Source organism: Nannobrachium achirus, assembly GCF_963921795.1.
Source record: "Nannobrachium achirus genome assembly, chromosome: 11".
Taxonomy (NCBI): Eukaryota; Metazoa; Chordata; class Actinopteri; order Myctophiformes; family Myctophidae; genus Nannobrachium; species Nannobrachium achirus.
In genome coordinates, this window is record NC_137820.1 from 61,245,909 (window position 1) to 61,273,365 (window position 27,457).

Genomic DNA, 27,457 nt, shown 5'->3' on the forward strand with positions numbered 1-27,457 from the left:
TAACCGGAAGTGTGGTGCAAAAAAATTCTCCAGTAAATTCCCGCGGAAAGAGGTGGATAGCGCGCAATTAGGGCCTCTCCAACTCTTTTTCCCGGGCTGAATCAGGGGCCCAGCGCGTCCCTGGGGGTTCTCGATCAGACGGACCAGAGCTTTTTGAGGACTTTAAGTGTTGTGCCGAATGTGGTGACCTATTGATTTCTGTTCCCACCCGTTGGCTGCAGGCATGTTCCAGCAGACGAGGTCCCATGCTGTCAATCATCCAGACACCAAAAGGTTGTGCAAATGAAACTTTTCTTCCAGTCTATTTGTCAGCCTGTTTATCAGCCTGTAGCAAAGTGTACTTGCAGTGGGTGGTTATCTGCTGCTTCCATTGTTTCCAATGTTTACCAGCACAGGATGCCATATAAAGACAGATAATAATCTAATATTTTTATACAATATTTCCTTTGTTAATTTCCATTTTTTCTTGTGTGTGTATCTCTCTGTCTGTCTGTCTGTCTGTCTGTCTGTCTGTCTGTCTGTCTGTCTGTCTGTCTGTCTGTCCGAAGCAGCTAATCTCGCGAACCACTAGACCTTAATTTTACTTTCATTTGATTATGGGACTGGGAATGCCCATATATGGACTATAATAATATGTATCCATACATACAATATATTTTGTCTATACATGGAGATCCCTATCTGAACCAGCCACACAGATATGGGCCATGCCTTTGCCATCTGGCCATTGATATATATCGATGACATCAGGGATCTTCATATATGGGCATAAAAGGGATTCTGGGGAATATATGGACTTTACATAGGTGATGTCACCTGTGATGTCTCAGTGACAAGGGAACCAACCCATGGACTGTAAAAATGTGAACTGACTGAGAGACACAGAGACAACTTGCGACATTTATCATGGTAAACTGCGACCTTCGGTTGCAATGACATCACCCATTGGCCGTCTCTGATTGGCTACAGGCATAGACGGCCCCTCTCGTGGCCCTTATAGAAGCATTTCTGGTCCACGTTACACTGATAAGAACTAGATGCGCGCGCAGGTCGGTACCATAATTAGCCAATGAAACCAGCGCTCCCCAAAACAACAGGTTTGGGGATTGGTGGGAATTGATTACATGATACAGTCACCTGGGCATTTAGTCTCAATGTTTGTAAACAAGAAATGGGTCTATCTATACCTCGATGTTTGAGCCTGTTGGCATATTTATGCACCACGAGAAAGTGCCTTGTAATTCACCATTTGTCAGCCTTCTGATTGGTCCCTGACTGGCCAACCAGAAAAATCATTCACTTTTGCTACCGGGGGCGGAGTTATGCAGTGGGACAAAGTCCTTTCGTTCTTTCACCCACGGCGCAGTACGGCGCAGTACGGCGCTGCGCGGCCATAGCGATTTCGATAAGTATAATGAATAAGCTTCAACAAACTAGTTCACATGAACGATATCGATGTAACTAAGATATTCGATTGGGTACATATATTTTAAATGGGCAGAATTATAAATTAAAATACATTTTATGTTGAAAGTGAGGCTATAGTTCCTCAATTTCCTGGTCAGTGTGAGGTACCCAAGATGCACTGCTCTCTCTCTCTCTCTCTCTCTCTGCCCTCTGCCTGTTTCAGAGGATTTTAAACTAATTGTGGGCTCGCCGAAGGCGAGAACACTGTTATCCTCATTATTTATAGAGTGAGTTCCGCCGCAGACATTTGGCATTTTTCGCAGCAGACAGTAGAAAGGCAGAGCCACTAGCCAATGAGGTTGCAGACAGTATAAAGGCAGGGCTCTTAACCAATGAGGTGTAATTGAGGTGTGGAAAATCTGGGAGTGGTGTTAGCTGGGGTATTGGTTGAGCTTCACATGACAATTAACATGTCACCTTTGGGGGGAAATATATAATGAGTTCTGCCGTATATTTTTGCCACATATTCCTAATATGTCGATGGGACAATTGGAGGGACAATTGTTTTTTAAAACATTTTTCTTTTACAAGCGAGCCCACACTGTTTCGTAGGAACAGTATCTCTTGTTAAACTAGACCAGGTCAACCTGGTTGTGCCAGACCCCGGTTCTGCCAACCCCCTGTCTATCATCATCATTTATGACATCATGCCTTTTGTAGGCATGTCATCATCATGTCATCATCATATATACCCTTTATATAGAAAAGGGACAGACCGACATTTGCTTATGTAGGCCTACCCATTTCATGGGTCTGGCAAAGATGTATTTTTTGGGGAAAACTCCTGTTTTGCAATGTAACTACTGTACTTTTTTGTTCCTTTTTCATTAATATTACGTAGATGTTTTTCTTTTGGTACTTTAAATAGCAACAATGAGGCTATGAAAAATCTTTTTTTCCCCCCATTCACTTCCATTATAAAAAAATAATCTTCCCTGCATGGCTTTTTTGTCCCACCTAGTAACAGAGCGACATGGGGTGGGACTTGACAAAGGGTGCATTTATATCAGGCCGCACTTGTTGGCAGTGAAGTTACCAAGAATGCTGGTCCCTCATTGGCTGTTGATGGCGACGATGGTGATGTCATTACCCCTTTGACGACCTCACTCTGCGTTTTTTCAAGGGTTTTCCCATTGGATGACGTAAGCGCGCAGACACACAGACGTCTAACCTTTCTGTAGAAGTTCTGTAATTACGGTCAACTCTATGCTGACCTCATTTGAGGTAGTATTTATTCCCTGATTTCATGACGTCACCCTTTTCCCATGATGTCAGTCTGTGTTATTTCAAGGGTTTTTCCATTGGATGACAACACCCATGTTTCTTTTCAAGGGTTTTCCCATTGGATGACGTAAGCGAGGACTCAGAGACGGAAGGATGTAGGTTTCCCTCTTGCGAGCTCGAACATCACCTCGGCGGCGATGAGGACAACGATCATCCACTCCAGCCTCGGGCCGTGCTTCTCCTGCCTCAGGCTGTGCTTCTCGGCGAGCTTCTCGTTGACCACCCGCACCCTGCGGTTGATGCTGAGGAAGCGGCACGCCTTGTCGTAGAGCCGCTCCAAGCCCTCTCGGTCCCAATAGAAGTCGGGCGCGATGAGCAGGTCGGAGCTAAGGTTCATGCGGAGCCTCAGATGAAGCAGTTCTCCGATCCTCTGCATGACCTCCGCCCGAGACAGCACCACGCTTTTACAAGCCTTCAGCGTCTCCCGGACCGACTGAATGGACTCAACGAGGTTGCCAACGGAAACCTCCCATATGGCGAGCTTCACCGACAGAGAGAGTGCGTTCGAGAACGCAAACTTCTCCAACACAGTGGCGTAGTTGCCTCGATCCGTCTCGCTGTTCAGGAGGAAATTGCCACGCTCAAGCTTTGAATCCCCCAGTTCTCCGATTCTGTAGCTTATCTCCTCGTTCTCCCAGTGGACCAGTGCTACCTCATAGGGCTGGATCTCGTGGCGCTGCAACGTTCTCATCACTGTCTTTGTCGTTTTGTCCTCGACGTTCCAGAATACCGTTGAGCCATCCCTGAAGAAGAATATCAGCGCTCTGTCGCCTGTCTTTGCCGCCATGTCCGTGCTCATCACCAGTACGTTTGAGGCGTCTCTGGGCAAATCCACCTCTTCACAGAAACCCTGAGCTATCAGGTCTTGGCAAAGGCTCGCCAAATGGTACTGCTCGGCTGTCGCAAAAGCTCTGCACTGCATCATGCCCTTATCCTCGTCCTGAACATGCTGATTAGTTCTTGGCGGCTGTTTGGTCCGAGGCCCTTTGGGGATGCTTTTCCTGGGAAGCGCAGACGTTTTCAAGCCAGACTCTAAAGCGGTTCTCGCGAGATTTGTCGAACACAGACGCTCCCTTGTGCTCTGCTCACTTTGTGCACATGTGAGAAACATCCCGAGGCCAGCAGCTAACGAGATCCTCCGGAGGCCCTGCCACCCATGAAAAGGGTCTGTAGCACATCTTACGTTATATTGCCTCGAGGTTTGAATGTTTGTATTACAGTTCCTAGGAAGGGTCACTGGACCCTTCGTAGCTATGGACGAGGAGGTCTGTGGTTGAGATACATACTTGTGAAGCTGGCCAGACAGATGTTGTTTGCATCTCCCCAATCTGCACCATAATCTTCGTAGAGGCATTACACAAGGAAACGTATCAAACCTTACCTTAAATGTAATAACATCAAGTACAATTACGGAATGACATTTCTGCTACTATATAGTGTATGACGCCAGTCTCATGAGTCGGTCGGTGACGTCTGTCCCTAAAGGCCTCAGTCCATGACCATATATGGATCTCTAAGCAACCGTGATATGATCTCTGCCCATTTGTTTTCATCCTGTCATTGTGACAACATCACAACATTCCAAATATGGAATTGTTGGGTGTCCAGTATGCCCAAATACGGAGTTCGATAAGTCGCTCGCCATAACCCCTTATAGCCTATATTCAGTGGGGTAAAGTCTCAACTACATCTCAGATCAAAATATTATGACTCCAGAACATTCATTTGACAGCTTCAGTCAGTAGTTACTTTGTAGATTTTGATTATTATTACAAAACATACATTATTCACTTCAACCCTATATTGAAAATAGCAGATCTACAAGCTCAATATGCGCGATGCGTTGTGAGCTTGTAGGTCTACTATTTTGCAGTGTATCCATACATACAATATATTTCGTCTATACATGGAGATCCCTATCTGAACCAGCCACACATGGGCCATGCCTTTGCCATCTGGCCAGTGATATATATCGATGACATCAGGGATCTTCATATATGGGCATAAAATGGATTCTGGGGAATATCCATACTGTATTATGGACTTTACATAGGTGATGTCACCTGTGATGTCTCAGTGACAAGGGAACCAACCCATAGACTGTAAAAATGTGGACTGACTGACTGACTGACAGACACACACAGAGACAACCTGCCACATTTATCATGGTAAACTGCGACCTTCGGTTGCAATGACATCACCCATTGGCCGTCTCTGATTGGCTACAGGCATAGACGGCCCCTCTCGTGGCCCTTATACCTCGATAAGTCACCAAGAATGCTGGTCCCTCATTGGCTGTTGATGGCGACGATGGTGATGTCATCACCCCTTTGACGACCTCACTTTCAAGGGTTTTCCCATTGGATGACGTAAGCGCGCAGACACACGTCTAACCTTTCTGTAGAAAGTCTGCAATTACGGTCAACTATGCTGACCTTATTTAAGGTAGTATTTATTCCCTGATTTCATGACGTCACCCTTTCCCCATGATGTCAGTCTGTGTTATTTCAAGGGTTTTTCCATTGGATGACAACACCCGTGTTTTTTTCAAGGGTTTTCCCATTGGATGACATAAGCGAGGACTCAGAGACGGAAGGATGTAGGTTTCCCTCTTGCGAGCTCGAACATCACCTCGGCGGCGATGAGGACAACGATCATCCACTCCAGCCTCAGGCCGTGCTTCTCCTGCCTCAGGCTGTGCTTCTCGGCGAGCTTCTCGTTGACCACCCGCACCCTGCGGTTGATGCTGAGGAAGCGGCACGCCTTGTCGTAGAGCCGCTCCAGGCCCTCTCGGTCCCAATAGAAGTCGGGCGCGACGAGCAGGTCGGAGCTAAGGTTCATGCGGAGCCTCAGATGAAGCAGTTCTCCGATCCTCTGCATGACCTCCGCCCGAGACAGCGCCACGCTTTTACAAGCCTTCAGCGTCTCCCGGACCGACTGAATGGACTCAACGAAGTTGTCAACGGAAACCTCCCATATGGCGAGCTTCACCGACAGAGAGAGTGCGTTCGAGAACGCAAACTTCTCCAACACAGTGGCGTTGTTGCCTCGATCCGTCTCGCTGTTCAGGAGGAAATTGCCACGCTCAAGCTTTGAATCCCCCAGTTCTCCGATTCTGTAGCTTATCTCCTCGTTCTCCCAGTGGACCAGTGCTACCTCATAGGGCTGGATCTCGTGGCGCTGCAACGTTCTCATCACTGTCTTTGTCGTTTTGTCCTCGACGTTCCAGAATACCGTTGAGCCATCCCTGAAGAAGAATATCAGCGCTCTGTCGCCTGTCTTTGCCGCCATGTCCGTGCTCATCACCAGTACGTTTGAGGCGTCTCTGGGCAAATCCACCTCTTCACAGAAACCCTGAGCTATCAGGTCTTGGCAAAGGCTCGCCAAATGGTACTGCTCGGCTGTCGCAAAAGCTCTGCACTGCATCATGCCCTTATCCTCGTCCTGAACATGCTGATTAGTTCTTGGCGGCTGTTTGGTCCGAGGCCCTTTGGGGATCCTTTTCCTGGGAAGCGCAGACGTTTTCAAGCCTGACTCTAAAGCGGTTCTCGCGAGATTTGTCGAACACAGACGCTCCCTTGTGCTCTGCTCACTTTGTGCACATGTGAGAAACATCCCGAGGCCAGCAGCTAACGAGATCCTCCGGAGGCCCTGCCACCCATGAAAAGGGTCTGTAGCACATCTTACGTTATATTGCCTCGAGGTTTGAATGTTTGTATTACAGTTCCTAGGAAGGGCCACTGGACCCTTCGTAGCTATGGACGAGGAGGTCTGTGGTTGAGATACATACTTGTGAAGCTGGCCAGGTTTTGAACCTTTGGAAGGTGCAAACAGATGTTGTTTGCATCTCCCCAATCTGCACCATAATCTTCGTAGAGGCATTACACAAGGAAATGTAACATCAAGTACAATTACGGAATGACATTTCTGCTACTATATAGTATATGACGCCAGTCTCATGAGTCGGTCGGTGACGTCTGTCCCTAAAGGCCTCAGTCCATGACCATATTTGGATCTCTAAGCAACTGTGATATGATCTCTGCCCATTTGTTTTCATCCTGTCATCGTGACAACGTTCCAAAATATGGAATTGTAGGGTGTATGCCCAAATACAGAGTTCGATAAGTCGCTTGCCATAACCCCTTATAGCCTATATTCAGTGGGGTAAAGTCTCAACTACATCTCAGATCAAAATATTATGACTCCAGAACATTCATTTGACAGCTTCAGTCACTAGTTACTTTGTAGATTTTGATTATTATTACAAAACATACATTATTCACTTCAACCCTATATACATATAGGCTATTTGAAAATAGCAGATCTACAAGCTCAATATGCGCGATGCGTTGTGAGCTTGTAGGTCTACTATTTTGCAGTGTATCCATACATACAATATATTTCGTCTATACATGGAGATCCCTATCTGAACCAGCCACACATGGGCCATGCCTTTGCCATCTGGCCAGTGATATATATCGATGACATCAGGGATCTTCATATATGGGCATAAAAGGGATTCTGGGGAATATCCATACTGTATATGGACTTTACATAGGTGATGTCACCTGTGATGTCTCAGTGACAAGGGAACCAACCCATAGACTGTAAAAATGTGGACTGACTGACTGACTGACTGACTGACTGACTGACTGACTGACTGACTGACTGACACACACAGAGACAACCTGCCACATTTATCATGGTAAACTGCGACCTTCGGTTGCAATGACATCACCCATTGGCCGTCTCTGATTGGCTACAGGCATAGACGGCCCCTCTCGTGGCCCTTATACCTCGATAAGTCACCAAGAATGCTGGTCCCTCATTGGCTGTTGATGGCGACGATGGTGATGTCATCACCCCTTTGACGACCTCACTTTCAAGGGTTTTCCCATTGGATGACGTAAGCGCGCAGACACACAGACGTCTAACCTTTCTGTAGAAGTTCTGTAATTACGGTCAACTCTATGCTGACCATATTTAAGGTAGTATTTATTCCCTGATTTCATGACGTCACCCTTTTCCCATGATGTCAGTCTGTGTTTTTTTCAAGGGTTTTTCCATTGGATGACAACACCCATGTTTTTTTCAAGGGTTTTCCCATTGGATGACGTAAGCGAGGACTCAGAGACAGACGGATGTAGGTTTCCCTCTTGCGAGCTCGAACATCACCTCGGCGGCGATGAGGACAACGATCATCCACTCCAGCCTCAGGCCGTGCTTCTCCTGCCTCAGGCTGTGCTTCTCGGCGAGCTTCTCGTTGACCACCCGCACCCTGCGGTTGATGCTGAGGAAGCGGCACGCCTTGTCGTAGAGCCGCTCCAGGCCCTCTCGGTCCCAATAGAAGTCGGGCGCGATGAGCAGGTCGGAGCTAAGGTTCATGCGGAGCCTCAGATGAAGCAGTTCTCCGATCCTCTGCATGACCTCCGCCCGAGACAGCGCCACGCTTTTACAAGCCTTCAGCGTCTCCCGGACCGACTGAATGGACTCAACGAGGTTGCCAACGGAAACCTCCCATATGGCGAGCTTCACCGACAGAGAGAGTGCGTTCGAGAACGCAAACTTCTCCAACACAGTGGCGTTGTTGCCTCGATCCGTCTCGCTGTTCAGGAGGAAATTGCCACGCTCAAGCTTTGAATTCCCCAGTTCTCCGATTCTGTAGCTTATCTCCTCGTTCTCCCAGTGGACCAGTGCTACCTCATAGGGCTGGATCTCGTGGTGCTGCAACGTTCTCATCACTGTCTTTGTCGTTTTGTCCTCGACGTTCCAGAATACCGTTGAGCCATCCCTGAAGAAGAATATCAGCGCTCTGTCGCCTGTCTTTGCCGCCATGTCCGTGCTCATCACCAGTACGTTTGAGGCGTCTCTGGGCAAATCCACCTCTTCACAGAAACCCTGAGCTATCAGGTCTTGGCAAAGGCTCGCCAAATGGTACTGCTCGGCTGTCGCAAAAGCTCTGCACTGCATCATGCCCTTATCCTCGTCCTGAACATGCTGATTGGTTCTTGGCGGCTGTTTGGTCCGAGGCCCTTTGGGGATCCTTTTCCCGGGAAGCGCAGACGTTTTCAAGCCAGACTCTAATGCGGTTCTCGCGAGATTTGTCGAACACAGACGCTCCCTTGTGCTCTGCTCACTTTGTGCACATGTGAGAAACATCCCGAGGCCAGCAGCTAACGAGATCCTCCGGAGGCCCTGCCACCCATGAAAAGGGTCTGTAGCACATCTTACGTTATATTGCCTCGAGGTTTGAATGTTTGTATTACAGTTCCTAGGAAGGGCCACTGGACCCTTCGTAGCTATGGACGAGGAGGTCTGTGGTTGAGATACATACTTGTGAAGCTGGCCAGGTTTTGGCCAGCATCTCCCCAATCTGCACCATAATCTTCGTAGAGGCATTACACAAGGAAACGTAACATCAAGTACAATTACGGAATGACATTTCTGCTACTTATATAGTATATGACGCCAGTCTCATGAGTCGGTCGGTGACGTCTGTCCCTAAAGGCCTCAGTCCATGACCATATATGGATCTCTAAGCAACCGTGATATGATCTCTGCCCATTTGTTTTCATCCTGTCATCGTGACAACATCACAACGTTCCAAATATGGAATTGTAGGGTGTATGCCCAAATACAGAGTTCGATAAGTCGCTTGCCATAACCCCTTATAGCCTATATTCAGTGGGGTAAAGTCTCAACTACATCTCAGATCAAAATATTATGACTCCAGAACATTCATTTGACAGCTTCAGTCACTAGTTACTTTGTAGATTTTGATTATTATTACAAAACATACGTTATTCACTTCAACCCTATATACATATAGATATATAGATCTACAAGCTCAATATGCGCGATGCGTTGTGAGCTTGTAGGTCTACTATTTTGCAGTGTGCAACACGCCAACACCCGATTGCAACAAACATAAAACTACTTGTCTTCTCCACTAGTCCCTCCCTAACATTTTGTCTAGTTTTTATCATCGTAGCGTATTTATTTAGTTTTCGTCTGAAAAAAGGTAGTCGACGAATACAACACTGTTCTACAGCATACTAATGTCTTTTCTGTTTTCTGTTATTATGAGGAAAGATTTTCACAGATAATATCCTATATGGCAAGCTCACAGCTTATAGGGGGTGGCATTGGCTTCCAAAGTTTGCAGGATTCGTCCGTTTTGAACAAAATGCCTCAAATCATGAACGCAGCTGCGCTTTCTGCACACACATTCCCACTAGGTCAAGGAACAAATGCCACCCTTTTCACATTGGCCTGTTATAGCGCCACCAGCAGGTCCACTTTTGCAAAACACATTTTTGGAACAAAATGGCTCAAATCATGCATGCAGTGTCCAATTGCCATGAAAGGCAAAAGAAGACACAGCACCATTTTCACATTGGCCTATTATAGCGCCACCAGGAGGCCTCAATCACCTTCCTGACCTGGCGGAGACAGGTGTGTGTGTGTGTGTGTGTGTGTGTGTGTGTGTGTGTGTGTGTGTGTGTGTGTGTGTGTGTGTGTGTGTGTGTGTGTGTTAGAGGATGACATTTTGATGAATTTTCACTCCTGTCCCGTCCCACTCCCGCAGAAAAAATCCTGTCCCATCCCAATCCTGGGCTAGAGTGGGGAAAAAAATCCCATCCTGTCCCACTCCTGTAAAATGACTCCTGGTCCCATCCCGCTCCTGGTCAAAATCACTCCCGTTGATATCATGTTTATTATTATATAATGTATAATCTTATAATGTTCGCAGTTCAAATACCTCACTTTCCTGTGCAATTTATTTCTGCGATTTGATGAACTGGTCTGGGATGATTCCCGCTCCTGCCCACTCCTGTTGATTTTCAATCCTGTCCCATCCCGATCCTGGCATTAATACAAATTTGACTCCTGTCCCACGGGAATCCCGCGGGACCCACGGGACCCACGGGACCCACGGGAACGGGAATAAAATGTCATCCTCTAGTGTGTGTGTGTGTGTGTGTGTGTGTGTGTGTGTGTGTGTGGGTGGTACTACTGATGTAAGGTGCTTGTGTTTAAGCCAGGGGTATTCAACCCCTAGGGGGTCCTCAGAGTTACTACAGGGGGTCCTCCAAATCTTCCAATCATTTTTATAATAAGAACTTGAACCCTAGTGTCCATATTCTGAGAACTGTAGCCAAAAATAGCAGATCTACAAGCTCACAATTTGTGAGCTTGTAGATCGGCTATTTTCAGCAAAGAGGTTTGGTGTAGAAGGGGAAAAGAGCAGACTAAGTACAGAGTAAAAGGTCAAGTTTATTAGGTAATGACGGCTCAAGTGGTTAAATATATGAAAACACACATTGACATGAATCCAAAATACACTGATGATTGTGCTGTCAAACAATGAAACCATATGGAAATCTATGAACAGGTTGTGGGGGTCCCTGCTTCATATCTCTCTCAGCTAAGGGGTCCTTGGCCTGAAAACGTTGAAGACCCCTGGTTTAAGCAATTAAGATTTATTTTTATTTTTAACAGCACAAATTGTATCAGAAACAAATAATCTTTGTTGTCGTCTTGGTGTTCCTCTTCTCTTCCTCTGTGTGCCTGATCTTCAGCACCTCTCTGATGTCTTTCAGTCTGCATAGATGGGATCCATTGTTGCATTATGTGCGTCACTGTGATTTTGATTGGCATATGTCACTATTTTGTGGTGTTTTACACCTCAGGAAACATGCTCTTTGAGTTCAGATGAAAATGAATACGTTTATTGTATTGGTTGTATGTGTTTGAGTGAATGATTAATTTGTCCACTCTTGTATAAAGTTGAGTGAGCAAAAAGGGGTTTTACACATCTTCACAGTTGTTTACAGTTGTGAGAACAGTGTGTATCTTTTTAATGAGGGAGAAGGCTACTGCACGTTTTCTTGCTGGGGGGAACTGGCGATAGTGTGTTAGCAATTTGAGGAAAAAACGTAAAGACCCCCAAGCTGTCTTGAACCCATGGGTGAAAGCCACTGCAATAAAGTGTGTGCAATAGATCCCCAGGCAACGTCTTTAGCACGCTGCTTGTATAGAGAGACAGATGGACAGGCAGAGAGCCAGAGGGCCAGAGTCTAATAACATAACTGATATGATCCACAGCTATTTAATGGCACATCCAACAAAGTGTGTGTGTGTGTGTGTGTGTGTGTGTGTGTGTGTGTGTGTGTGTGTGTGTGTGTGTGTGTGTGTGTGTGTGTGTGTGTGTGTGTGTGTGTGTGTGTGTGTGTGTGTGTGTGTGTGTGTGTGTGTGTGTGTGTGCGTGCACACTCATGCGTTTGCATGAGTGTGCACATCCTTGGCCCCCTCCTTTTCCCCCTCTACACCAAATCTCTTTGGTGTTGGTGTAGAGAAAACAGAAAACAACCAGTCCAGTCTCCAAGCACACAATGGCTTGCATTGTGACGACGAGTTTTGTAGACTTGATTGCGACCGTAGGTCGCATTTACTACCAAAAGCTCCACGGGCTGTCTGTGCGTCAGTCAGTCAGTCAGTCAGTCAGTCACACTTTTTCCCTGCTCATATCGCCGCAACCGTTGACCCGATCCATGCCAGATTTTGCACACACACTCCTTGACTGCCAAACTACAACCTCCAAGGACCTCCAGAGCCCCAGGGACCCCCAGGTCCCTGGGGGACCCCCAGATGTAAAAAATGACCAAATGTGCTCACACGTCACACGTCACACTTTTTCCCTGCTTATATCTCCGCACCCGTTGACCCGATCCATGCCAGATTTTACACACACACTCCTTGCCTCCCAAACTACAACCTCCAAGGACCCCCGGAGCCCCAGGGACCCCCAGGTCCCTGGGGGACCCCCAGATGTAAAAAATTACCAAATGTGCAAAAATGACCAAATGACCACCCCAAAGGGGCTGCTCACGGGGAATTCCCGGGGACCACCGACTCCTGGTGCTCCAGAACGGATGCAAAAGTGGTGGCGCCCCCAGTGGAGGACCCCCTGCCACTGCAGCGCACATAAAATGCCGTAACTCGGGCTAGGAGCGTCCGGGACAGCCGGGGCCGGTACCTATTCGTCCGCCAAGGCAACGCGGAGACCCCACCCCTCATTTCTCACATGGCCCTATTCTAGCGCCACCTTCAGGCCGATTTTTAAAACACATTTTTGGACACTGCTCCTACAGTTTTTGCCCTAAAATCACGAATATCACTACACAGCATGCCTACACTCATGTCATCAACATGGATCAGGAAGATTTGGGAAAAACACATTTTTGCCCTATTTGTGGAGATAAGCGACCGTAGGTGGCTTATCTCCACAAATAGGGCAAAAATTTAAACTCCGATTAGGGAGTCTTACTGGTATTGTTCACCTATTGTTCACCTATATAGACTGAGGTCTATTATGACATGGCCAGAATACCGACGCTAGGCTTCATGCATTCTCTCGAGACAGAGTCATGATGGCTTACGTCAAAGGAAGAGGTACAGACCGAGTGGGCGTTCCCCTTTCTTTGACGATGGCTTGCCAGATTGGGCTTCATGTGGTTAAAGGGTATTTCACTTTCAAAAAAACTTTTGGTAATTTTATCATCTAATCAGGCTTTTATGAACACCCTGAACAGTTTTTAATTTGCTTGATTCAATATTTAGATATTTGATGTAAATGTTATCAGGCCCTCCAGGCCCAGGGCCTCTCCCCACACACACCCATTGTAACTTCAAACTTCATTTTAACCATGATAGATTCATTAAAAACACCCATTATTTTTTCTGGTGACTCATACTACCCTCTTAACACCTTCAAAGCCGTCCGCACTTGCCCGTACTTGCCTCGACCTCCAATTAGCCGTCCGCACTTTCCCGTACTTTCCCGTAATTTATGAAATTAATCATATTTTTTTGAAAAATACAGTCGCAGGTCGTGCTCTGTCTCTTTAACTCATCTAGTGCCTTTCGCGTGATGTCACGCGATAAGTACTAGAGTACGTATAGTGCCGAATGCGTGATGTCGCGCGAAAAGTAATATATTACTGTAACGGCGAGTAAAAATACCTAGTACAATGGCCGACGCTCCGGAGACGAAATCCGCGCTGATTTGTCATCATCACGGCTCCACGAGCACACAATAGTCATCCCATAACATTGAGGTGGACGGCCGATCTCATCTTTAATGTCCATTATCTCAAAACAACACTTTAGAAGCGAAGATGGAGGCAGATGCTCGCTTATAAAACACATGTATAAACGCTCCTATGCAATCCAGCATGGCACCACGTAAACAATGCTCGGTTCCGTCGCAGGATCCGATGACGTCAGACCGGAAGTACTTCCGGTCTAGACTTCTGGCCTTCAAAATAAGACAATGGCCGTTAATGGGGCCGGGAGGGGGCACTCTGGACCCCCTAATCCGTTAATGTCCTGGGCTCTGGATGAGTTAAGAGACGTTGTGCAATAGGATCACGTCAGAAACGTGATGACGTCATCGGCTGGCTCTGCCACTGGCTCCACGAGCGGCCATTACGTTCCTTTCCTTTGTGTGTGCGGCAGCCTGGTTTAGCCCATCCCCTCGTCTTTTTCGACCAGACGACAGGCGAAATCAAGGCTTCGGAATGAGTGGAATACATGGAATTAGATCGATGTGCGTGCGACGAGGACGTAATGTACTTTCGAACGCTGTTTTTTCTCGCGGATTACCCCATCTCGCTCCATGCAAATGAACGGCAGAAATACAGCCAGCAGCAGCTTCTAAGTAAGTGGCCGCCCAAACACGTAGTGTGTGCACGTCCTGCTGGCTTGCACTGAACGACCCGCGCGCGTTGTTTATCATTTGGTGTGTTTGTTTTTTAAAACATGTTTGTAAATAAAACGCTGATTGCACGGCAGTACCGGGGTTCAGGGGGTTCTGCCGGGGCTTGGAAGGTTAATACGTGAGCAGGTTTTCGATCGCTTTTTTTCATTTATTTTTAATAATTATATTTTGTATTTCATTTTTTCCATTTTCCCAAATAATTATTAAAAATAAATGAAGAAAGTTATCGAAGAAACACGGCCTGCTCACATATTAGGGGGGGTAAAATGAGTCACCAGAAAAAATAATGGGTGTTTTTAATGAATCTATCATGGTTAAAATGATGTTTGAAGTTACAATGGGTGTGTGTGTGTGGAGAAAAGCTGTTTCCCTGTTGAAAGTGGAATATCCCTTTAAGTATCCAATATGTCACCAAACGATAACGTTCTTCCACTAAGCACTAAGCAGCCCTTATCGCTGTGCATTGATGGTTTGAAAAAGACAGCCCCACATTGTAAGAGAAAGGCAATCAATTCCTGTCCCATCAGCACTGCAGATAAGATTTAGATCTCATTTTGAGATATTCAAAGCTGTTGTCACAAAGGTAGACTGACATATTGATTAAAACGCCAATTTTATTTTTTACTTTTCTATCGTCAATGCTCTTTAGTGTTCAGTGTCAAATACGATACAATACAGGATTAGTCATCTAATTATAAAATTGGTTAAGCTTTTGAGACGAGCACTTTTGAAAGGAAAAGAAAAAGATAATTATCACTCAGCGATACATGTCAAATAAAACGTGTTCTCAAGCTATTTGCGGTTATTTCCTTGGCCAGGGCTACATTGTAAAAGATTGATTGAATAGTTTATTAGTGCAAAACATAAAGTACAGTAAAACATTTAAAGGATAACACAAGAAAGTAAGTATACTATACTGTACCTATATTTACAGAGGAATTACAGTAGCAAAAGGGAAACGGGGAAAAAAAGGCCAGTTTTGAAAGTTCAATGGATGATGTCAGGGCATCACACATTATTATGGTAGGTCCCATATTTGTGCTAAATTTGGGGGGTACCAGATCGGTGTTGTGGCTGTGAGTTTCAATCACTTTGGAAAAGTAGTTAGATTGGTATGATTGTGGGCATTGTCCTTTGAGTACCTTAAATGCCAATCCCATGGATATTTGTTTAACCCGTCCTCTACCCAGAGCCATCCCAAACTAGCAAGTGTGTGTGAATTAGGTGGGCCATGGGCTTTAGGCCGAGTAGTTGTCGTATCAGTTTGTTTTGCAGTGCAGTATTTACTTGTGTCTACCTAGCGTTTGATGTACTGTATGTCACATATGGTTAGCAAGTGTCACTGGAGTGGAATGTTGTGAAGCCAGATTGGAATTTGAATAGCAGTTTTCGCTTTGGTGAGATAACAATTTATGTTTTATACAGAGGGATTACTCTTGCAAGTTTGAATTCTTGAGGGATGTGACATTGTCTGATGGATACATTTATGGGCTACCATTGAGCAATAGACACGGCTGCGGAATCTGGTGGGGATATTATCGTGTCCACTGCCAGTGGCCTTGGCTTGGTTGGCTGAAGGGAGATAAAGTTGTTTTTAGCACATCTTCAGTTTCGTCTTTTTGAACCCCTTGATATTCATAGTATGCTCGGATATCGTCACTGTCGGGCCAAAACCTTGCATCTCCAAGTTTCAAATTTGTACGTTTTTCCACGAAGTAAAGCCCTGCTTCATCAGACAAGGCCGTCGCACAAAAGTAGTGAAAACAGCAGATCTAGATCGGCTGTTTTCACTTGTTTAAACCATTTTTAAAATGATAATTACAAAACGAACGGTCTTGGACATAAAAGGTTTCCACCTGACATCGATGATATGCTTATATGCTCTATAGTCCATATACCATAGACTAGTATTTCTGAATGATATAGATATTGAAGAGATAACCATTTCAGTGGGACTCACCTAGTTAAATAAAGGAGAGACATTTAACTAAAGTAACCTTCCCAACTCTGTTCCTAATATTACTAAATGGTGATGATTTGATGATGCTGAGGTTAATTCTGGTGATGGCGATGATGGCAAAAATATGCAAATGAACAGAGGCAACAGGCAACTGACACATACACATACACACGCACGCACGCACGCATGTGCACACACGCACGCACGCACGCGCGCACGCACGCACGCGCGCGCGCAAATACGCATGACATGTTTGTTTACACAAAGAATTGTTGCAGAACCAAACAACAACTCTGTTTCAGACAGAAGTATTTATCATAGAAGTGCAGAATTCCTTCTGAGCCATACAGCATGCCGGTAACACAGAGAGGGAATTTCCATAACTACCAAAATAGAAATGAATCACAATCTTTTGAACCTCTAGGGGCAAATATTTTAAATGAATGGTTTGAACACTGAGATTAACCTAACATAGCTGTGATCCATCACTGTTATAGACAGTAAACATAATGCTATTAATATCAAATACATCCTACAGTACATGATGTGCATTACAGTCTTGTGTGAGTTGACATTAGCAAAACACATTTTTGGAACACAATGCCTCAAATCATGCATGCATGCAGTGTCCGATTGCCATGAAAGGTCTAAGAAGGTGAAGAACATATGCCACCCTTTTTACATTGGCCTATTATACAGTAGCACCACCAGGACGCCTGGCCTGGTGGAGACCTGTGCTCGGAAGAGCACTGCTTCTAGTATTTCATCCTTTATGTTTTTGGGGGGGTTTCACACCCTTTTCTTCATTAATTAACACGAGTCCAACATATTATTGGCAAAGATAATGTGTAAACAAACAAACAAACAAACAAACTACATTTGATTTACACGTTACCGAGAAAAATGCTGTCAAAGGAATCTATGAAGCCTTCAAAGCTGCAGTATCACTTGGAGAGTGACTTAAAAAGAAAAGAACTAAAAAAGACAAAAGTCATTAGGTTGCACTTGTTGTTTTCTTTAGGACAACATAGAATAATAAACTAGAAGCAGTGCTCTTCCGAGCGGTAGAAAACTCCAATATGTAAAGCCCGAAGGATAGACAGCGAAACAGATTACGGAAACAGTTCACTTCTTCGATTCCATGAAACCCAGAGAGGAGGGAGGCACGCCAAGAAATTAGCATGTTCTTGCTGATGACTATAGGGAGAATATAAAAAGAGAATGGTTTATATCAAAAAGTGTATTGCTGTAACTCACTGTAGTGTGAGTTTATGCTGTCTTTTAATGAGAGAGTGTTTTTTACTGGTGATTCAGTCAGAGTGTATGAAAGGGTGCGCTCGTTTTATTGTCCACGACATTGCAAGCGGCGCGAAGGCCAGCGGACCTTGGGCCAGGGCTGCGCGGCCGGCGGAGCGCCGCGCGAGTTACGAAGCCGTGGTGAATGCAATCGTTATATTTATGCCCAGGCCGTAAGGCCTGGGCAAGCCCACGATAAACGCCCGCGCAGTCCGGTGCGCATTTCCGAACGCACCCTTTCCCCACACTCGGACTGAAACACCAGTAAAAAACACCATCCCGTCTTTTAATATGTGTCTTGTGTGAAGTGTCCAGGTGAATAAATAAACACCCTCTGGCTCTGGGTTTAGCTAGCTACTGCATACCCTTGCTGTCAGGAGGAAACCATGCACCTCCATATTTCAACTTTTTGTTTTTTCCTAAATGAATACCCTGATTCTTCATACAAGAGTAGGCTATTGCACTAAATTAGTGAAAATAGCTCTACAAGCATGTGAGCTTATATATCGGCTATTTTCACTGTTTAAAAAACAAAACAAAAAAAGAGAAAACAAAATCTGACATATTTCGGACATCCAAGGTTCCCACCCAACCATGTTACGATAGTGGTTCATTAATCTAGCACCTGTCTTGTTCACCTTTCAGACACACACACACACGCACACACACTTTATATGATGTAATTTAATTTAAGTACAATTTTAAGTTTTGTTCATTTTATTTACTGGAATAATTTGTAATACTTAAACTTCCATGAAATGTAATAAGTATAGCCATGTTGTGTGACTGTACTGTATACCTGTTTGCGCTCATACAGTCTGTCTCTATAATGACTACATTGTCCCATTCAACCACTGACATACACTGGCTCTCCATAATAAAGTATGTTATGTGTTTGTTTCCATAATAAAAGTATGTCAATGTGTTTGTTTATGCTTACCGTATATGCATTGAATATGACATGTATAGGCCTACATTAAACTCCAGTTGAGGAATGTACTCTTCAAAAGCATCATACCCCCACCCCACACACACACACACACACACACACACACACAACACGCTCTCTCTCTCTCTCTCTCTGTTTGAGGTGTGACGTGTGTGTGCGTGCGTGCGTGCGTGCGTGCGTTGCGTGCGTGCGTGCGTGCGTGTGTGTGTGTGTGAGAGAGTGCAGGGGTGCGGACGGAGGGGTGTTGTGTGTGTGTGTGTGTGGTGTGTGTGTGTGTGTGTGTGTGTGTGTGTGTGTGTGTGTGTGTGTGTGTGTGTGTGTGTGTGTGTGTGTGTGTGTGTGTGTGTGTGTGTGTGTGTGTGTGTGTGTGGTGTGTGTGTGTGTGTGTGTGTGTGTGTGTGTGTGTGTGTGTGTGTGTGTGGATTCTGTGGAAAAAGGTTGGCAGAATGAATATGTGAACGCCACAGCTGCTAATGCAGCATGGCCAATCAAATGATGCCAACTCTGAATACACCCTCATGTGGAGAGGATAAAAGCACCTCCACTGACCCAGGCTCCACTGACCCAGGCTCCACTGACCCAACCTCCACTGACCTAGACCCTGCCAGAAGACCCCAACTGACCCAGAGACCACCTCAGGCTGACATGCTGCTGGTTCCTCAACTCCTGTGCTGGCTGGGCCTCATGCACTAGGTAGATTAATATAAGTTCTATAAATTATTATTATTTTATCCTTTATTACCGGTAATAATATATGTATCCATATACATACAATATATGTTATGCCCATACATGGAGATGGGGCATAAAAAAACGTACGTTAATTAGTAATGCCAATTAGGCCTTGTTTGATGCCTGTGGATCTCCATATATGGGCCATATGTGGTACCCTAACATTCTCATTTTCGACCTGGGAATTTATGACATCAGAAATCTCCATGTATGGACATAAAAGGAAAATTACCTTTTTACCTTTTTTTGTCTTAGGAATGTGACAAAAAAACAAAACATATAATTGAACTCAAGTCTGCATGAAAAAAAAGAAAAAAAGAAAAAAACATTTTGGGGGTGTACTCCTACTCCTTTAAAAGGCTGTATGGTCTTTATGCGTTCCATCACCATGTGCAGTGTATGCAGGGTAAGGGTATCTGCAAGTTTCTAAAGTTACAATTTAAGGACAATTAATCAGACCACCTTTTTATACCTCTAAAAAGAGTATCACAATGATTATTGTGAAAATAACCCATCTACAAACTCACAATTGTGAACTTGTATTTCGGCTATACTCCTACAATTCCAAGTGCTTGTCAGGGTGGGGGGTCCCCAGTTCAAATGTGATTATTTTGTGGGGTCCCCAGTTCAAATGTGATTATTTTGTGGGGTACCCAGTTCAAATGTGATTATTTTGTGGGGTCCCCAGTTCAAATGTGATTATTTTGTCCTCGACAGAGTTCCAGGGGGTCCCCAGCTAAATGATTTATAGTTAGGAACCAAATGGTCCCTTACAGTTCTGTGACTCTGAATGTAAAATGAACACTTCAGTGATAGGGGTAAGAGGCACAGAACTGTAAGGGTATACGTTTGGTTCCTAACTATACATCGTTTTGCTGGGGAACCCCCCTGGAAACACTCTCGAGGACCCCTGGGGGTCCCAGGACCGCACTTTGAGAACCACCGCCACATGGTTCCATATAAGGCCGTGGTTGCAGCTTATGTCTAACCTGTTGTAGGCCACTAGGCCTATATACTGTACCTGATGATTTTATTGTTTTTCTTTACCCCCTGTGTGTGTGCGTGCGTGTGTCTACGCACAGTACACGCCAGTCCCTCTGCTGCTGAGTTCAAGTGCTGGAGCGGGGAAACTGTCCACAGTTCTGGTTCACCTTCAAGGGTCGCTGCTACAAGTTCATACCTTCACACCTGAGCTGGAACGATGCAGAGGACAACTGTGTCTCTGAAGGAGGCCACCTGGCGTCTGTCCACAGCCAGGAGGAAGACACCTTCGTCCTGAACCTCATCCAGACCTTTGACACTTCATCATCCAGGGTCTGGATCGGGCTGAATGATTACTACGTGGAGGGTAGATGGCTGTGGTCCGATTGCTCAATGCGCGCTACACCGGGTGGCACAGTAATGAGCCAAATGGTGGCACAAGTGGAAACTGTGCGGGTAACAAACTGTGTCCGTCAGTGGTGTGACTATGCTTGTTCTACTAAACTGCCTTCTGTTTGTGTGCGTACATAAACTTATCGTCGTTGTCGGGTGAAAACCTTGTATGTCCAAAAAAACTTTTGTTTGCATTTTCCATTTTAAAAATGATTTAAACTAGTGAAACAGACGATCTACAAGTGTGTGCTCGTGGATCTGCTGTTTTCACTACTTTTGTGCGACAGCCTTATATGATGAAGCAGGGCTTTACTTTGCGAAAGAACATACAAATTTGAAACTTGGTGATACGAGGTTTCCACCCAAAAATATTGTTCAGTGGAATGTGTGATTCAGCCCGTTGACTGAGTACTCCACAATAAAAGCTGACTGGGTGCTGTGTCTCAACAATAAAAGTGTCTGAAATCTAATCCATGTGTTTACTGGTGCCATCATTTCAGCGTGTCTCCATTAGTGAAGTACATTCAGAGACATTCACAATATTAAACTAAATTTGTATCGGTGGACATGAAGTAGGCCATTTGAAGGTAATTATGTAACAGGATCTCAATGACACATTTTTCAAGGTTTTAAAGAAAGAAAGAAAAACACCATGACATTTATTAAATGTTAATATTATATTACATTAAACATTATTTTGTGGTTCTAAACCTGCGGGTCGGTACCCCTAGTGGGGTCCACAGATTGGGCGGAGACAGTGAAGTGACAATTTAAGGACTTAAAGGGAGTAGTTCACCCCCAAAATGACTTTTTTTCTATTGATTAGTCACGCCATGGAGAGTAGAGTTCAATAATATTTTTAGTTTTTTTGTCACATTCCTAAGACAAAAATTTGATTCGAGTAAATTTACCCCCATTGATTCCGGATGGTGACCCGTTTCGAAACGGGTCACCATCCGGAACGAATGGGGGTAAATTTATCGTTATCACATTTTTGTCTTAGGAATGTGACAAAAAACAAAAAATATTATTGAACTCTATGGCCAAATTGTCCAAAAGGTTATCTCATTTTCAACCTGCTACTGTACATCCTCTGTCTGTAACTGTTTGTGTCAACTCGTACTTCAGTAAAGGTACTCGGGCATAAGTGTGAGTATAGCAGCACCTCATCCATACTGGTGTACGCTCTTCTACCCTCTCCTTTATGTCTTAAACATACCATGCAGCAATAGCTGATGACTAGCTGATGACTAGGCAGTGAAAGATGACTAGCCAAAAAAGGATGACTAATATACAGCACTGGGCACAGCGAGCGCATTGGCCAATACAAACTAATATGTGAGTGCGCCTCCGGTACCCATGGTGCACATTTTCAAACACACCTTTTCTGACTTGAAATCGGGCTGTGTATTGATAGGTCGCTGTTACCAGCAACCTGATAAAAACATTTGCATTATTACTTCAACAGACTTTGATTGGACAATCAGCTAAATACTGCACCTCTGTCTCTGGCAATGAGGTGAACCCATGTGAGAGAACACCCCCCAAATATGACAATTCCCAGAAAAGTTTCTCACAAGAGTGGTATACTTATGCACCATGATTCATACACATCTGTAACTAACTACTCTTTTGAGAGAGTCTGTATTTTCCCCAAATGGACAAGATCTTCTTTCATCGATAGAACGTTTCCTACTCACATCCAATAAGGCTCAAAGAAGGAGAAGACACCCACCCGGAAGTTGGCACACCACGGTCCATGCGCCATGACACTTTGGGTGGCGGAAGTCATAGACGCTAATGTTATTCACCGAACCTCCGGTGCCACTTCCGCCACCCAAAGTGTCATGGCGGATGGCCATGGAGCCTAAAATGACGTTGGTGTCCATTCCTTCCTTGATCTTCCTTGCTCACATCACATGCATAAAAGCCACTACTCCCCCCCCCCCCCCCCCCCCCCCTTTGGTTTCCTGTTCTGTGTCCCTTATCTCAGGCTGAGAGCATCAATACATCAATACTTGGTAATGTATGGGGGCAACAGAAAGAGATGGTGTTGGAATTTACTTTAGTCTTTTACCCTTGTGTGTGCAATGCATGTATCCGTGCAATGCATGTCTGAGAAAGACAAGGGTATTTGTAGTTTTCCGCTATCAGGCTGTGAATGATTGACGTTTCCAATTTGAAATTCTGTCCCCACTGTTGTTTCAGCTGTGCTTACAGTAGGCGTACCTTTGTGTGCACACACACACACACACACACACATGTTTGTGGGTGCATGAGTGTGTATGTATGCCAAGGCTGAACATGCACATTAAACATGCACAGCTGTGTGGTTGATAAGACCTGCCGGACTTCCAACAAGTTGACCTCTCAGTGCAAAATGAGCCTTTTCGCTTTCATGCAGGGGCGTCACACCAAATTCTGGGCCCTGGGTACAAGGATTCACTGCGGGCCCCCCATGAATGTTAACTATTGAAAAATAGCAGATATACAAGCTCACAGCGCGGCACCGAGTGCCGCGCTGCGAGCTTGTATATCTGCTATTTTTGGAAAAATCGTGAAAATGTGTGCCAAAAACCTACGTCAAGGACCCCCAAGATGATATATGTATTTGGCCAGGGGACCCCCATCTCAAAATATTTAGTTCCAGGGACCCCCCAGAAGCAACATTTGAGTTAGAAATGTTTGCTTAAAAAATACATATATTCAAAGATTTTCACGACTTAAATAGCAACTCAAAAATAGCAGATCTACAAGCTTGCAGCGCGGCACTCGGTGCCGCGCTGCAAGCTTGTATATCTGCTATTTTTCAATAGCTAAAGTATAAAATAATTAAGGCCCCTCCACCACCTTGGGCCCTAGTGACTCAGTCCCACTTTCCTACCCCTTGTGACGCCCCTGCTTTCGTGTCAACGAATCAGGGGAGGCCGTTGTGTGTACACTACAGCCACTGAGGAGAGAGGACAGATTAGTGTGTCTTCAGTACATTGTCTATCCCAGTCTCACATCTCCTCAAGTTAAAGAGGTACTACTGTCACCTAAAGCCGGGGTTGAGGGGCAGATTACACTGTGACATGAGCTTCAGACAGTTTCAGACCGTTTTCAGAGCCCAACAACAGTCTAGTCATACAGTCAGGCTATACAGACAATTAATTTGATTGGCTTATAAATTGCGCATCCCCACAATGACATCATAAAAATATTAACTTGTTTTTTTAAGATGATTCTTAAAGTGACAGTAACCCTTTAGGTGACAGGCCCCCTTTAACCACATGAACCCTTGCATCCCTGTTCTCGGCAACAACAACAACACAACTGTCGGGCAGCGACGCATTGGGAGCTTGTAATCTTCGATTTTCAATGAAGAGATTTGGTGTAAAGACAAAGGAGGAGACCAAGTGATGGAACCATTATTTGTAAACAACAACACCTTCTTATTCCCATATGAGATACAATAATCCATCACACAGAAATAAGACAGGAGAGTGATCAGAGTGAGAATGGAATGTTTACTATGGAGAGAGAGTATTCAAGACAAAGGTACAACAGAATAATCAATGGTTCGTGCTCTCTCTGACAAATTATGTTTTGACATGAGTATAAGTATGGTCATTTCATCAGTCAATGGATGACGTTTCAACAGTTAATAGGATATGTTTCTTGTCCACAAATCACAAGACTAAGAGTCCATATACAGGGTTCCTGGGGGGAGAGGTGTCCTTGCTGGTGTCTAGATGACACCAAATGTCTCAGGTCGAGCCTTAAAATACCAAAACAATTCTCATTGTTTTAGGAACAGGCTCCATGGCAGTAGATAAGGCCTGATTTCTACCAGACGGAGACCTTGTGTGTGTACTGTACATGACATTTTTATGACACAGTCACTGTGCCTTAAACTTCAGGTCGTCATCAATATGTATTGATAAAAAGATGATATGAACCATAACAAAATACCTATCACCAAGTATAGACCTCTGTCTGGAGGACCCCAGTCAAAAAAAAAGAAAAAAACGCAACTGTCCTGTGTGCAAAGGGCTTTAGTCTGCTCTTTTTCTCCTCTACACTGAACCTTGTAGATCTGCTATTTTTGGCTAAAGTGGATGCTGGGGTTCAAGTGGATAAAAGGAGAAAAACTCTTCTATCACACAAAGATTTGGAGGACCCCCTATAGTAACTCTGAGGACCCCCTAGGGGTCCCGGACCCCCTGTTGAAGACCCTTGCTGTATAGGGATTACGTCGTTAAGTTATTTTCACCTGTGTACATCTCGCCTGTTGAATAAAGTAGCACAGTGGATGTTGGAGTCTATAGTGCTCTTTATAATAGCGTGATAATAAGGTGCACTTGCATACAATCTATCTACAGTGTCTACTGCAGGGTTCACCAATTAGTTTTCTCCAAGGGCCGAATTATGTCTAGGGTACCAAGCCGAGGGCCACAACATTGCAGGGGGCGACGGTGGCGTTCCCGCTACTCCAGCGACAGTTTACGTCGTTGTCGGGTGAAAATCTTGTATGTCCAGAGCCGTTCGTTTTGAATTTATCATTTTAAAAATGATTTACTAGTGAAAACAGCCGATCTGGTGCGAGGCGTTGTGTGCTTGTAGATCTGCTGTTTTCACTACTTTTGTGCGACGGCCTTGTATGATTTGCGAAAGAACGTACAAATTTGGAGATACGAGATTTCCACCCGACAATGACGATATACTAGTGTTGTTGCTGCTCTTATACCACCATTATTACTGGGGTTGGTGTGGGCCAGACAGTAGCCCCCCACAGGCCGCAAATGGCCCGCGGGCCGCCTATTGGGGAACCCTGATCTACAGTATCTACAGTATCTACAAGCTCATGCTGTGGTGGTGTGACGCATTGTGAGTTTGTAGAGTACATTTGCTATTTTCACAGATGGTTAGTGTCCCGCTCCTCGGGACCGTGGACTTTGTCTGTGTTTATTAGTTTGGGGGACTTTACTTGTACTGTATTCCTGTAATGTTTTTGGTCTATATTATGTTGCATAATAATCCTCTGAAAACCAATAGATATCGCCACTAATCCACTATATTCCAATTTCCAAATGTGGAAAGTTGAAATGTACTTTACATTGATAAAGTAAGAATACCGTAAATTCTCTAATAACATCCTGTTTTCAATAAAAACCGGACCTATCCTTTAATTTCCGGGCACCATTGAAACAAAAAAAAACACTTAAGCCGTCGTTGCAATATAAGCCTCTAGAGGGCGATGTTTGCTATATACCGTGTGAGCAGCGTGACCTGCTCCTGACTCCAAACTACTTCCGGGTGCATTAGCATAACAACAACAACAGCACATACAGATGCTAGCCTGGGACGGCTTCCAATTTCGGGCTTTTGATCCGGTCGGGAGCGGATGGGCTCCTACGTCATTTTGTATTCAAAACGGACTACAGTTTGGCAGGAAACACCAAATCGGAAACAGTTTTAACCCGTACTTGCGCATGCGCTAACTACTTGTGCATGCGCTAACTGGGTTGAAACTGTTTCCGATTTGGTGTTTCCTGCCAAAGTGTAGTCCGTTTTCAATACAAAATGACGTAGGAGCCCATCCGGTCTAGACCGGATCAAACGGCCCGTTTAGTAAACGAAGACCCCAGCGGAAAGCCTGGTGATGCGAGGTAATACAGATGCTAGTTTAGCTATGATGCCACCATGTTCAGAGTAGATTACAATCACTCAAAAGTGAGTGATTGAAATAAGACGTTTCTCTGTCTATTTTTCTCCTCCTTCTCTCTCCCTCTCCTCCTTCTGTCTGTCTGTCTGCATTGAAGTTTTGCTTTGACATTGGAATGTGTTCTTATTAAGTAACATCTGCTTAATTTGCACTGTTCATGTCATGTGTTGTTAATGTCAGCTGTTATTTGCAGCTGAACTTAACTGTTAAGTGCGTGCGTGCGTGCGTGCGTGCGTGCGTGCGGAGGTGTGAATACAATGTCAGAGAGGTAGATCAAAACCCCATTGCAATCAGTTTTTAATTTCCCTGAAATGAAATTACATTGAGGGGCACTGGCATGGACTATGGGAAAGTCATCTTGGAGATTATAAATCGACCCTGAAGAGTGTGTGTGTGTGTGTGTGTGTGTGTGTGTGTGTGTGTGTGTGTGTGTGTGTGTGTGTGTGTGTCTGTGTGTGTCTGTGTCTGTGTCTGTGTCTGTGTCTGTATCTGTCTGTCTGTCTGTCTGTCTGTCTGTCTGTCTGTCTGTCTGTCTGTCTGTCTGTCTGTGTGTGTGTGTGTGTGTGTGTGTGTGTGTGTGTGTGTGTGTCTACATGCATATCGTCGTTGTTGCAACGTCAGGTGGAAACCTTGTATCTCCAAGTTTCAAATGTGTACTTTCTTTCACAAAGCAAAGCCCTGCTTCATCATACAAGGTCGTCACCCAAAAGTAGTGAAAACAGCAGATCTACAAGCACACAACGCCTCGCGATGCGAGGCGTTGTGTGTTTGTAGATCGTCTGTTTTCACTAGTCTAAATCATTTTTAAAATGATAAATGCAAAACGAACGGTTTTGGACTTACAAGGTTTTCACCCGACAACGACGATATGATATGTGTCGATAATAATATCCCGTAGCGTGCTGC

The 27,457-nt window shown here is 44.9% G+C and overlaps 3 protein-coding genes across 3 annotated transcripts; all 3 read right to left on the reverse strand.

Moving 5' to 3' along the window:
- Window positions 1-2,830: 2,830 nt before the first annotated feature.
- On the reverse strand, window positions 2,831-3,739 carry LOC308294504 (required for meiotic nuclear division protein 1 homolog; the record flags this gene model as incomplete). Its single annotated transcript, XM_080737238.1, has 1 exon — window positions 2,831-3,739. The coding sequence occupies exon 1, from the start codon at window positions 3,674-3,676 to the stop codon at window positions 2,831-2,833; it is 846 nt and encodes a 281-aa protein (XP_080593364.1). The 5' UTR covers window positions 3,677-3,739.
- Window positions 3,740-5,334: 1,595 nt separating this feature from the next.
- Window positions 5,335-6,258, reverse strand: LOC308294505 (required for meiotic nuclear division protein 1 homolog; the record flags this gene model as incomplete). Its single annotated transcript, XM_080737239.1, has 1 exon — window positions 5,335-6,258. The coding sequence occupies exon 1, from the start codon at window positions 6,178-6,180 to the stop codon at window positions 5,335-5,337; it is 846 nt and encodes a 281-aa protein (XP_080593365.1). The 5' UTR covers window positions 6,181-6,258.
- Window positions 6,259-7,878: 1,620 nt separating this feature from the next.
- On the reverse strand, window positions 7,879-8,802 carry LOC308294506 (required for meiotic nuclear division protein 1 homolog; the record flags this gene model as incomplete). The annotated part of the gene is made up of 1 exon (XM_080737240.1): window positions 7,879-8,802. Exon 1 carries the CDS (start codon window positions 8,722-8,724, stop codon window positions 7,879-7,881), a length of 846 nt encoding a protein of 281 aa, XP_080593366.1. The 5' UTR covers window positions 8,725-8,802.
- Window positions 8,803-27,457: the final 18,655 nt, after the last annotated feature.